The sequence below is a fragment of the Tiliqua scincoides genome, chromosome 8, assembly GCF_035046505.1.
Source record: "Tiliqua scincoides isolate rTilSci1 chromosome 8, rTilSci1.hap2, whole genome shotgun sequence".
NCBI lineage: Eukaryota > Metazoa > Chordata > Lepidosauria > Squamata > Scincidae > Tiliqua > Tiliqua scincoides.
Window position 1 is genome coordinate 31,726,075 of NC_089828.1, and position 13,436 is coordinate 31,739,510.

General features: G+C 45.4%; 3 protein-coding genes across 3 annotated transcripts in view; 1 reads left to right on the forward strand and 2 right to left on the reverse strand.

Annotated features, from left to right (window-relative positions):
• UPF1 (UPF1 RNA helicase and ATPase) overlaps positions 1-13,436 on the forward strand; it is a 106,968-nt gene that overhangs the window by 37,215 nt on the left and 56,317 nt on the right. The gene's annotated exons all lie outside the window — the stretch shown is intronic.
• On the reverse strand, positions 1,633-5,299 carry GDF1 (growth differentiation factor 1). Its single transcript, XM_066635550.1, has 2 exons — positions 5,020-5,299; positions 1,633-2,438 (listed from the first exon to the last, which is right to left on the reverse strand). The coding sequence occupies exons 1-2, from the start codon at positions 5,297-5,299 to the stop codon at positions 1,633-1,635; spliced, it is 1,086 nt and encodes a 361-aa protein (XP_066491647.1).
• CERS1 (ceramide synthase 1) overlaps positions 7,477-13,436 on the reverse strand; it is a 30,609-nt gene continuing 24,649 nt past the window's right edge. The window contains exons 5-7 of the mRNA XM_066636020.1: positions 12,315-12,462; positions 10,905-11,053; positions 7,477-10,102 (exon numbers count right to left, since the gene is read on the reverse strand). Coding sequence (XP_066492117.1) covers positions 10,060-10,102; positions 10,905-11,053; positions 12,315-12,462 — 340 coding nt within the window. The 3' untranslated portion in view covers positions 7,477-10,059. The remainder of the gene's footprint in view (positions 10,103-10,904; positions 11,054-12,314; positions 12,463-13,436) is intronic.

Genomic DNA, 13,436 nt, shown 5'->3' on the forward strand with positions numbered 1-13,436 from the left:
CGGCCCTTTGTTGAGAGTTTTATTCCCCAGATTCTTGTGGAATGGAAACTTAGACACATGGCCATTTCCCTTGTCAGGCAAGCATAGCCCCCTCATGGCTGATGGAGTAAGATAGTAGATCCTCTTTCCCTGGAGTTTCATCTATGTGCCCTTTTGCCCCCGCTTAGGCTGGCAGTTGCACACTCTTCAGTAGCCTAAGATAGCTTGTCCTAGAACCTTCGAGGCCCTCTAAGGCAAAAGGATTGTATACAATAACATTTCCAGAGCCCTGTTGCACCCCTATTCTTGCAGTATGACATACCCAGGAGCAAGCAGCTGCAGATCTCTTCATTCTAACCTCTCTCTCTTTATGGGGGGGACGAGGACAAAAGAGGAAGTTAAGGGGTCTTTTGTGTACTGGTAAGTCAAATTAACTACATTTGTTTCCTTTATAATATCCTGTGTTTAAAACAGTCTGTGTTGGTTAGTTTGGCAAAAGATATCCTATAAAGAAAACTGGCATTTGCTATGTTGGTAACAGTTTAACTGACCCCAGCAGCCTTAGTTTTGTATGTTATACTCGAGATAGAGTGTAAAGCCTTGACTTCCAGAGCGACTGGCAGGGAGGGCCTCATACAGCTAACCCCCCCTGTGCTAATGAACAAAGCATCCCCATGAAATCAGCTCAACCACATGAAGTTGATTAAAAAGGAGAAAATCCTGAGTGCATACAGACTGTTTCTAAACTTCCCACTAAGTTACTGCAACACAGCTAGGGCTAAAAGTGTAAGGATTGCAATCAAAATAAAGGACTACTCCACACAGAACGAACTTTTGGAATTCTCTGCCATAAAGTGTGGCAACAAAGGAGACTAGTGGGTCTACGTGGCTGTTGGTCATTAATAGTAAAACAGAACTATTCAGCCTCTGGTACCTTTGGGTGGCAGCAGCTGAGAACAAACCCCAACAGAAGGCTGTAAACTTCATGCTTTGCTTAGGAGCTTCCTGAGGTCATTTGATGATCACTATTCAACATGCTGGGCTTAGATGGGGCTTTAGCCTGTTGAAAAGGACTTTTTCCCCATATCCTTTTTACAGTTGTTAAAATCCCAGAACCTTTCACATTTTAGGAGTTTAAACAAAGATGGATTTCAACCTGATATTTTTGTTCTGTTTTTATTACAACAAAGCAGAAGGAAGTCTCAGAAGCCCACACCCATGCAGGTTAAAATGCTGATATGCCTTGAAATTCCTCGTAAAGAAATATTGCAAAACAGGACCCCTCCAGAGCTCATTATTTTGGTGTTTAGTAAAAGAATGGTACTTCAAACTATTGTTCTATCTCCAGAATATAAATCTATGAAGGACGTATTTAAAATTGATGCATGGCTCCAAACAATACCCATTTGCCAGAAGCACTAAAAGATTGGTGTACATTTCTGGTGAATGCAGTTTTCTAACCACAAAATTCTACTGCTCAATTATTCACAGTGCTTTGGGGGTCCCTTCTCTTGTTGCTGGTGGCAGCTTATAAGTCAACTGGTGTGTTTAAACATAGAGCAAAATTCAATTCATATGAGGCTATCCAATGCCCTTCTGCATGAGTATCTGATAAAAAAAAAAAATTTGCCCTACAGGGTGAGCCCCACCTGTTCAGCGACAACCACATTCATCCACCACCATGTCCTCATAATGCCTCAACACAACATTGTCGTTGTTGTCATAGTACAAGATGGAGATGGGCGAGAGGCGCACAGGGACACAGCAGGGCTGGGGAGTGCCTTCGGGGTCTAGGGAGTGGACCATGGTTTGTAAGATGGCATGGTTGGTGCTGTTGAGCTCCTCAGTCAGTGGGAAGGGGCACTCTCCAAGGCAATAGTTGGCCATGTAGCCCTTGGGGGCAATGATCCAGTTCTCCCAGCCGATGTCATTGAAGCTGATGTACAAGCGTCGTGGTTTACAAATGTTGCTTGTAGAGATGGGTGTATAGTAGGAACTGCGTTTCTTCCTGGTGTTTTTACACTGTTGGGGAGCAAGGGAGACAACCAGCAAGGATGTATCAAGGAAGGCATCAATATCAGAGCAGAGCTTGCCATCCAGCAACGTTGGGGTGCCGATTTCCAGAATCAAGCCCACATTCTTGGTGGGTGTTTGCCAATCCTTGGCTACATCGGTCAGATTGAAGATCAATGACTTGTGGAGGTGGATGAAGGACTGCTCCACCAGCGGCTGCCGGCTGTAAGCATGGGTGGACATCCCTCTGAGAGCCAACTGGGAAGCCCGGTACAGGCTTAGTTCGAATGGGTGGGCTGGAGCAGAGCCCCGATAAACATTGCGTCTGAACTTGATCTCCAGCTGGGCCATGGTCAGCAGCTCCCCTTCCTCAAGCACAGAGAAGTTGAAGTACAGTCGCTTCTGGAGACACAGCCAACCTTGCTCCCTTTTGTGAATAAAGCCACCTGGAAAAGAGGACCACCACCCTAAATGGATCATAACAGACAGCGGCCTTCAAAGCAAAGGCTATTTTTTCACATTTTCATACTGCCCTTTCTCCAAGGAGCCAAGGGTGGTGGACTTGGTTCCTTCCCTTCTTTTGTCCTCAAAACAATTCTGTGAGGTAGGTGAGGCTAAAAGATGGTGACTCGCCCAAGTTACCCAGGAAATTTCATGGCTGAATGGGAATTTGAACCTGGATCTTCCAGGTTTAAATCCTACTCCCAAACCACTACACCAGTGGTTCTCAAACTGTGAGATGTGGCTTCCTGGGGAGCTGTGGAATTCAGCCAGGGGAGCTGCCTAAAACCCACTGCCCTATACAAGGTATAGTATTGTAGCCCTAATGGGGAACCATGGCTAATGGCCCAGTATGTCAAGGAAGTCACCAGTCAAAAAAGTTTGGGAACCACTGCACTATACCATCCTGGCTCTCTGGATCTCCCACTGCAAAGCATGTGCTCTACTCACTAAGTGCTGGACCCACCTGAGAATAGCTGTGTCTTTAATGATGGCTTAATCTGCATAGGTGATTGTGTCCATCACCAGTCAATGCCTGCAATCAAGCTGCCCTTAAAAGTACAGAAGACCTTATTAATGACTTCTCCTCCAGGTCCCTTAGTAAACCTGCTGGTGTGTATTCCACACAGACAGATGAAAGGAGGCGATAAGGACTCTGCATCTAGCCAGGGACAAGTCCTGTTGAAAAGGCTGGCCAAATGGGAGGCAGAGGTAGTGGGTGGGTTGTTTTGCAAGTTGAAGGCAAAACAGCTTGCCCAATGGATGTGTATTCTGCTTGTATCTGTTTTGCCAATTTTATAGTTAATAATTTAAAAGAAATTGGGTGGAAATTCTTCAGGCCTATCAATGTGCCTGACATTTTCTGGAAGGGAGGAAGGGACATCAGTGGATGGAAGAAAGAATGTACCAGGTGTCCAAGAAGTAATAGGGTAGTCAAAGATTTGGTATTTAATCAGAAAAAATTAACTAGATGTGTGCAGCAGGTAAGATAAAAACAGAACAAATGCTAGGTGCTCCAAATGTCAGTGCTGCCCATTCACTTCAATACATTTATCAACTTTTTACAACAGAGTAACACACCTCACCAAAAGTATTGACTGGTGTTTCTTTTGGTGGCTTGCCCTCTTAGTTCTGGGAGGACACCTGGTCTATGAAAGAAAGATTGATGGAGGAAAGAAAGCTTCTTCAGTAGGAATCTACAACCCAACCCAATCCTATACGTGTCTTCTCAGAAGGAAATTCCACTGAGTTCAATGGCACTCCCAGGACAGTGTGTATAGCAGTGTTTCTCAAACTGTGTGTCAGGGCCCACTAGGTGGGTCACAAGCCAATTTCAGGTGGGTCCCCATTCATTTCAATCTTTTATTTTTCATCTATTCGACTTGATGCTCCCATGCTATGGGACTGCATTTGAGGAAATGCAATCTGTACAATGTTATGGTTTTAACAAGGGTAGTAAATGTGAGTTACTCCTGGGTACCTGCGGGTAGGATTGCAACCTAGGATTGTAAAAAGTTTCCTGTTTGATGATATCACTGCTGTATAGGATTGTAGCCTTAGACATGCAGTAGGAATTTAGACGACAGGCCAGGGTAGCAAGAGAGAATTGTGAGCAAATGTGCTGACATTTCAGCTTGATTACAACTGGGGTGCCTGCAGGTGATGATTAAGGGTTAACCCCAAAGTTTCAGCCACAAGGTGCTAATCTCTCCCCCTCCCCACTGCTCTGCAGTCCCTGATCAATTCAAAAAGAGAACAATTGAAGGGGGGGCGGAGATCGCCTCCTCTGGAAGGAGGGAAGCAAAGGAGGCAAGCCTTCCGTGTGTGTGTGTGTGTGTGTGTGTGTGTGTGTGTGTGAGTGTGAGTGTGAGTGTGAGAGAGAGAGATAGAGAGAGGCCTGCTCAGGGGATGGGGGCATCTGGGCTCTGGAACGCAGGCTGGCTTCCAATTTCAAAGAACTTTACTCATCCCTCCCGTAGTCAAAAGTTAGCAGCAGCCACACTGGAGCAAAGATCACTGCTGCAATCCCAGTCCCTCTTCCCTGGGAGTAGGTCCCATTGACCGCCACGGGTCTTACTTCTGAGTAGACCAGTCTAGGATTGGGCCAAACTTGTGTCCCTTATCTGACCCTGAAATCCCATTGCACCGCCCCCACCGCCGTCCGCATGACCATGTTATACTGTAGCCTCCTCGTGGGCAGGGACTGATCCCATCTTCTCTCCCCCCGTTTTTTTTCCTTTGTGCGGAGCGCCCATACGCTGCAATAGCAATTGTTAGTATTAAGTCTAGCAGTGAATGGCACGAGTCATGGTTAATGCAAGCGCCTATTTCCAGGGGCTACAGATCTCCCCAGAGGGAAAGCCCTGCGGATGCTTCTTGCCTGTTCCACCCGGACACGCCCATCTGTGGTTAGCAGCTTGGATGTTTTGATTTCAACGCGGGCTATAGACGAATTCTCTCCAAGTAACTGAACAAGCCGCCCCCAAAGCCCTGGGATCCCCTCCCGCCAACCACCCACAGCCATACCTTGATCTGGAAAAACTCGGATGATGTTCCCTGGGACGTTGAATTCTTCCACCCAGCAGGGCCTCCTGGGTTCTTTGCCAGCTGGAGAAGGGACGGTCCTGGTTTGGAACATCTTCCAGATCAGAGGGGGCACCGGCGCAGGAGATCTGGGGCTGGGCTTGACACTCAGCCCCAGAGATTTCAGCAGCAGGTTCTCCTGGGTTTTCAGATCCATGCTTCCCACCAGCAAGGCCCAAAGGATGCCCACGGCCAGGCTGCTGTGGAGATGGCACAACCGCATTTTGAGGGTGCAGGGGAGTGGTCCTTCTCTGCAGGCAACCTTCCGGTGCTCGCCTTCTTAGAGAGAGGGAAAAGGTCTCTCTCCCCCCCCCCCCCAGAAAGAAAGAGGTGGAGGAGGATCTGTTGATTGGGTGATGAGAAGCTTGATTTTTTTTTTTTTAAATTCTCAATTTGGCAAGAAGGCCCCCTGGGTAAGGGACAGCAGCATCCCTGCAGCCACAGTGATTGGCAGCCTGAGTTAACCCTTCCTTGCCCAGTTCAGGGATGCCTCCCACACCAGCATGGACTACATTGAGAGATCTTCCCAACAGACAAGAGAAAATTGCCCTGTGATTTAATCAATTACTGTACTTGATTGTGTTAAGGAAAAGCACCTCTGAAGCCAAGCAACACCCCACCCATCCCAAAGCCAAAGCTTTTGTTTATCTACCCTGTAAGGATAAGTCACTACCCTGGGCTTTATCTACCCTGTAACATAAGTCACTACCCTGGGCTTTGCCTCATTGCATTAGGCTTCCTGGGGCCTGGGATTCAGACATCTCACCCCCACACTTGACTCATTCAGCTGCTCAGAGATGCTTCTGTACTGTCCTGCCTTTGGCAACCTTGTCCAATTTAGTGTTCTGTCATTTACACATTTCCAAATTGGAATTAGCATTTGTCACACTTAGTTCATTCCATCTCTCCTACCACCAGCTCTGCATTTAACCACTCTCCAAAGAGGCTGCCAGTTGTATCTCCACTTGAGTTGCTGCTTGGGCCTTACCCTCCTTCTGCATGTAGTTCATTCTACTGAGTCACCCCACTGGGTTTGATTCAATCACTTGAATTGTCTCAAGGCAATTACCCATCCACAGACTGGGTGCCCATTGTTCCCCCACATCTATCACTACGCTGCCCTTGCTTGCTGCAAGTCAGGCTTCCTGGTGTGCGTGATTCTACTACATGCCTCAAGAGCCAGGGTGATCCACCCAATGATTTGTCTTCCAGAGGTTGCCTGTTCAATCAGGAGGCACACACTATGTTAGGGGCAAAAACCGATTTCAAGCTCCTACATCTTCTGCCTATCAGAGGAAACAACACTCAGTAAACAGGCAAAGAGTAATTCTGTACAAAGTAACGAGATGAGTTTCTTGAGTAATTACTGTTCGACAACAAATTACCCAAAAGCTGCCATAAATTATAGGAAAAATTAGTGCTTTATTTCACCCACCTGAAAGTTGCAGTCTCTTAAACCAGATACATGGGGATTCATCACTTGGTGGTAAAGAGGAACTACACTCTGCATACACTCAAAGACAGGCATCTCTTCCTGCTTTGTATGTTTCAGGGTTTTTCTCAGGGCTACTGAAAACAGATGCCAGGCTGTGTTGCACAACAAAAAACAAAGCTCATGGTTCCTCATCCCTGGATAAGCGGTTTCAAAAAATGTATTCCCTCCCCCCATCACATTGTTTTAAAGATCAAACTTACAGAAAACAAAAACACATCAGTAATCTGGACTTCTAAGAAAGGTGGGTGTGTTACATCCAAGGTTATTTAAAACTAGAAAAAAACAACTCCTCCAGATGAAGTTTTACCACAAGTGTAAATTTAATGAGAATCCCTCCACAAAAGAGTTGGCATTTACATAACACTAAACAAACACAAAATTCATAAGACACCTCTGTTGGTCGTGTGCTGAGACATAGCTCAGAAGGAAAACTGAAGCAAATGTTAACATTGTAATCCATAACAAGGCAGGGGATTTGTTAATGTCATTCACACACCAACAGGAAGATGACAATGCTTCTGTGTTAAAGCTGTCCCAACTGGACCCACCTAAATCTGGGGGGGGGGGAATCTAAAATTAAAGATCTCCCTTTAAGGCCTCCATATCATGTGCATTTTCCCCAGTTGGTGCTGAAATCAGAAAAGACAATTTAGGCTACAAACCTATACACGCTTTCCTGGGAATAAGACCCATTGAACACAATAGGACTTACTTCTGAGTAGGCATGCATAGGATTGTGCTTTGATTACTCTGGTTTTGCATCATGCCTTACTTAGAAATTGGGATATTTCAACCTAATCCTTATAGTTTGGGCCAAACTACAATCAAGCAAGAGAGTGAGAGAGATGAAGATTTCTTATCCCCTATAATGTGGGATTACTCTCCCCCCCCCCCCCCAAAAAAAAAAACTTCTACTGACATCCAAAGCTCAAGCTTCAGTGGACCATCTGTTCCCAGTGAAGAATCTAGTGTAGTTCCTAAAACTGGTACTTAAAAAAATAAACACTTTAAATCATTTTTAATCATTCTAGCACCTTCATTTTCTTCTGGGATAAATTCAATAATACGTACAGCTTTTTAAAAAAAAGAAGAGTTTAGGGCTAGGATGCACACAAATCTACAGGCTGCTCACAAGTTTCCAAAGACCACAAGGATATAGTTGCTCTTCAATTCCTCAGCAAAACAGATTTGGTTGAGAAATGAACACAGTTAACAGCAGAGGTTTCTGAGTCACAATTCCATGGAAGAAGCACAGCATAGCACATTTGCTGCACAAATTGTCTGGCTGAGAATCCGAGCTTTTCTTCTTCTTCTTAATGGGCAAGATCCTAGTCCTTACTACATGCCTGGAATTATGTGAGCAGCATCTATTGTAATCTCAGAATCCAGGAATGTGAGCGTGTCAGGTAAGATTGCAAGTACTGAAGGGCAAGGCAGAAGCTGATGATTCTGTGCTTTGAAAGCTCTTTGTATCAAATATTCTGGGGTATGTGGCCTCTGAACATGGCTGCTCCAGTGTGGATGGTAGCCACTGGTATCTAGAGAAAGAACCACCTTGCTGGATCAGAACAAAGTTTCATCTAGTTGGGCACCCTGTTTCTAACAGTGGCTAACTAAAGATCATGAAGTCAACAGCCCTTCCCTGAGATTTGCCCCAACAGCTGATGTTCAGAGGTAGATTGCCTCTGGACATAGAAACTCCATCTAGCTATCATGGGCAGTGCCCCTATCAGGTTGGTGGGGGACCGCAAGCCAAAGCCCTATGGAAGGTCCTCCATGATGCTTCACAGTCACACCCTGATAACACACTGAATACTATCACTGCCACCTACTTAAGCATCAGAATTTGTCCTCACCAGGTGGCCAAGGTCCTCAGCCAGTGCTTGACTGGCCAATCCCGATACTACCTGGGAACATGGCTAATAGATGCCAATAGATTCATCAATGAATGCAAGAAACCGCCTTACTGGATCAAGCCAAGGATCTATCATTCCATTTCCAATCGTGACTAGCCAGATGCCTCTGGGAAATTCTCAAGCAGAGCATAAAGGCAGTAGCCCTCCTCTATTGTCTGTTCCCCAGCAGCTGGTATTTAGAAGTAGACGGTCTCTATGGAGGTTCTATCTTTCTATGGCTGCTCCATAAGGCAAGGCCTTCCTGAATGAAACCGAAAGGTCCAGCATGCTGTTTCCAATAGATAGATACCTCCCAGGAAGCTCAAAAGAACAAGGATAAGGTGCTATGGTGGCCATTTCTTGTTTACACTCCAGTCTCGCAAATTGTGATTGCAGGTAGACTGCCACTGAACACAGAGGTTCCAGTCAGCTGTTACACCCAGTAGCTGCTGATAGGTATCAATTGTGGTGTTAAAAGGTGGGTCATTTGAGATTCTGGAGAAAGGGCAGCAGTACCTACACACACACCTGAGTCTGGGTGGCAGAGACCACCCTCCCCCACTAATATCAGCTGGTTGCAAGCATTAAGTATAAACCAGAAAGTGGAGTACGCAGCAGATGTCCAACAACTTCCTCCATGTTCTGATCTCCTTACAAGTATATAATAAGGCCTTATCTCCTTAAATACAGTATATACTTGTTTAAAAGTCTGGTTTCTGAGCAAGTTACTACATCTGTCCTCACTATGCAAAGGCCTTTCATTCCATACACAACCCAATGCAATGCATGATAGGTGTGTGAGGAAAGGGATACCCCCTGAGAGAACACACCTTTTCCTCTCCAACTGAGGTCTGTGAGTGAGACATACCTAACAATGCATGTAAAAAAGGAAGGAGTCAGTGATAAAATGACACAGAGCATTGTGGGAACTGCATCCTCAGCCTTGAGGAGTGAGGTCAAAACCATTGATGCACATGTGCTCTCATTCTCTCTCCTGACTGGCTTTCAATGGAACTTCTCATCCTTTCTATGAACCAGCAGCAGCTCCGGAGATAGGAGGAAAGGGGGAAGCAGTCTTGCCCTCTCTTTTACAAAGGCCCCATGGAATAGATGTAGTCTATGCAATTCCATTGCACTGCCTAAGGAAAGGATTGGGTGGGCAAGTAGTGCTTTCTGGAACAGGTGAGCAGTTGTTGTGGGCAGCTTCTTCCAGCAGGCCCCCACAAAGTGCCGAAGATCAAGAGACAACCCCATTCCAACCAAAGTAAACAACGCTCGGTGAGCCCTTGCTCTGATCAAGCCACACATAGTCAGCATCAGTGGAACCCCAGCCCAAGCTGAGTTGTAGTATTGTAGTATGTTGTAGTATTGTAGTATGAAACTTTTAAAATAAAAATCTATATTTCCCAAGCTGAGTTGCAGGATGATCAGATCCCATCAGGTTGCCTCCGGTCCCTTTCCCCTTCTGGCTCGAGGCATCAACACAGTGGGTGGCTCTGTCTCTGTGCCGTGCCATGCCATGCTGGCTGAGGATTGCAGCAAAGGGGGTGAGCAGGACTCCAGAGCCAGCTGGGCTTGCCCACTTCATGTCAGTTATAACCTCTTGTCTTTCACAATCCCATTCTTCACATGTTTCCTATGGGGGGAAGAGAGAACAATTCATATTTTTAAAATGTCAGTTTTGAACATTCTGTCATACTCTGCCATGACCAAGAAACAACCTGGGGTGGAGCTATGCAAATCAGGGAAGGCCTGATACTCCACAGCTGGGATTATGGTTATGAAGAAGGTGGGGAAATGCCATAACACACCTCCAGCTTTTTAGAGGAAGACCAAATAAATTAATTAATAAAAGTTCAGAGACTGCCATCCAAATTACTGGGCAGATTTTTTTTTTTAATTGCATATAAATAGTTCATATAATTTTTAAAAACCAATTTACTGTATTAATTTAGATTTATATTATAATGTATATAATGTAACTTTTAAAGGGCAGAAACTAGAGAAGCAACAGTAAGGTATATTACAGGGGTGCTCAAACTTTCAACTTTAGGGATGCTGGACCTTTAACAAGTGTATAGAATAGAGAATTTCAGCAGGTGCAGCTTGTCATCTGTGGGATGACAAGTTGCACCTGCTGCAATTCTCTCTTCTATACACTTGTAAAAGGTCCAGCATCCCTAAAGTTGAAAGTTTGAGCACCTCTGGTATATTACAACAGTAAACATCAATCATGTAGCCTTAAAAGCTAAACAGAACTTCTATGTACCATAGCAGTGTACTTCTGAACAGCCAGAAAAACAAGAATAAACCATGACGAAAGGCTGTATGCCCTGCTTATGAATTTCCTGAAAGCAACTGGCTCAATGTTAGACTAGATGGGCTTTAGTAAAGATATCAATTCTTATTTCCCCCCCCCTCCAACTTGTATAATTTACCCTTCTTTCCAGGAGTTGAGAATCTGAAGCTCCCCCTCTTTCTTCTTGGAGGTTGTGACTTTCATTCCATCATCCAGGTCATATTCCCGCAGGTCATTCACCTCCTGGACATGTCCCATAAAGACCTTCACCACAAAAAGGACGATGTACTGCAAAGGGCAAAAGGAACAATCAATTGGCTCACCAGTCACAGAAGCTCCATCTGCCAATCCTAAATTTCCTTTGTGTTCCATTGTCCCATCCCTTTCCAGAGAACCAGGGTGCCAGGGTGACTGAGTGGTGAGGATTGCAAACCCAGGTTCTTTTCCCATGGGCTCCAAGCAGTTAACACGTAGTGGAGTTTGGTGCCTGTGCAGAGCCAACTTGAAAGCTTCCAGAGCTTTGCCAAGCCTTCTGCCCCCGCATTCAAGTAGAGGAAATTCTGTGTGCACAATGTGCCTCGAGGGAACATAAGAACAGCCCCACTGGATCAGGCCATAGGCCCATCTAGTCCAGCTTCCTGTATCTCACAGCAGCCCACCAAATGCCCCAGGGAGCACACCAGATAACAAGAGACCTCATCCTGGTGCCCTCCCTTGCATCTGGCATTCTGACATAACCCATTTCTAAAATCAGGAGGTTGCACATACACATCATGGCTTGTACCCCGTAATGGATTTTCAACTCTTTTTTGTCCGCCACTGAAGCAGCATTATGAGGAATGCTTCCCTTTGTCTTCTGTACCACATTTTAAGATTTTACCAAAGTGTTCCACTTTACTCTCTACTTTTGTGTTAGCAGCAAATAAAATTTACAGTGTGTGTGCGTGCGCGTGCGCAGGGGTGTATAACACTTTTTCTGCCGTTAGTCAGCCCTGCACATGGAGAGCAGGGTCACCTTTAAAAAGTGTTGCTGCTGTGAGGTAAAACTCCCCTCCACCAATGGGCACAACACTGGTCTCCTCTGTTTGACAGAGAGCGACTTTGTGGACCTCTGCATCTGCTGTAAAAAAAACAGCCCTAGGCCTGTACACACAGGTAGGCTAGTTACAATCCTTTAAGCACAACATTGTGCTATGTACATTGTGTATGTACATTTTGTGGACTGGTTGTGGTAATTATGTCCGCCTGCCCCCCCGCAGTAGTGACTTCCAAATGGTAGTGAGCCACGAGCTGACTGGAGGTCCAATCCTATCCAATTTCCCATTGCCGGTGTAGCCACGCTGATGGGGCATGCACTGCATCCTATGGTAGGGAGGCTGTCACAGAGATCTCCTCAAGGTAACAGAAAGTTTGTTCCCTTACCTTGGGGCTACATTGTGGTAGCACCGGTGCTGGAAAGTTGAATAGGACTGGGCCCTGGGGCACTTCCAGTATTGGCTAAAACCCTTCCCTAGCCCTAGGCAAAACTTCAACAGCACTTGCTACTCACCATGAACCAATAGATGTTCATCAGAGTGAGGACGAACAGCAAAGCATTGAAGAAGAAATAAAAGGGAATATTGGGGACAGACTGGAGGCTGGAGTGACAGGTGGCGTACAGCACCTTGAGAGGGAACCAGTACAGGCGAAACCAGAACCTGCCAGGACAAAAGTGAAGGAGGAGGCAGTGCATTAATGGCATCCAAGCCATGCAACAAAGCGCAAGGAGGGGCAAGTCCAAATTCCCTTGGTTCCATTACACAATCATGCTGAGATTCCAGCATCCCCCCTGGGGTCCACCCTAGCCGGAATCTGGCAAGACTTCTGGATTTTAGAATGTCTTTTGAAGACGTGCCCTAAACTGGAATTCCTGGTTTTGAAAGTATAAAAATATTCGTATTAAAAAAATAAATAAATAACTGACAGAAAAACATAAAGGCATCCACCACCACCACCCCATCTGTCTTGCAAAATTGTGGATGTACATCCCTGGAGCTATTACTGATTCTCACATTTCCAGTTCTGCTCTGAGAAATGTATCTAGTACAGTAGAATCTTAAAATCTGCTTGAAATCTGGTAGAGACTGATTCTGAAAGCAACCCTTTCAGAATGTAATGGGCATCTCATCCATCAAGCTTTCTCATTTCCCACCACCACCGAGACACAGATACTCATGCACCCCAAAAACTGGGGCATGAAACCCATATGCCAAGGTGCATAAACACATATTTCAGCAATGCATACTGGGGGGGGGGGGAAGGTCAGAAATCAGAGTAGTTGTAAGAATTAGCAATTTCTAGTATAAAGGAGAAAGTCCCTGAGAAAGAGAGAGAGAGAGAGAGAGATGCTTGCACACACCCACAGCCAAAGGGGCTTTGCCTTGTCCAATCTTTCTCTACTCGAAAGACTGAAATGTTAAAATTATATAGCCCAGTCCTAACCCTGAAATATCTGAACATTTTATCAGGTGATAGTTTGCTTTTTAATACACTGAATTAAATGCTCAATAGTATTCAATTCTGCTAATTAGGATGAGAAAAATCAGAGACAAGAGACAGTGGGCAGCAGTCAGAAAACTTTCTGGATAAGAGCAGTCTACCTGAGCAGCAAAACCTAATTTTGGAAGTACAA

What these genes read in the sequence shown, in the direction of transcription:
- GDF1 (XM_066635550.1), bottom strand. Translation starts at nt 5,299, where the DNA reads ATGCGGTTGTGCCATCTCCACAGCAGCCTGGCCGTGGGCATCCTTTGG. An exon ending in CCGAGTTTTTCCAGATCAAG is followed by an intron (nt 2,439 to 5,019) that starts GTATGGCTGTGG and finishes CCTCTTTTCCAG; the next exon opens with GTGGCTTTATTCACAAAAGG.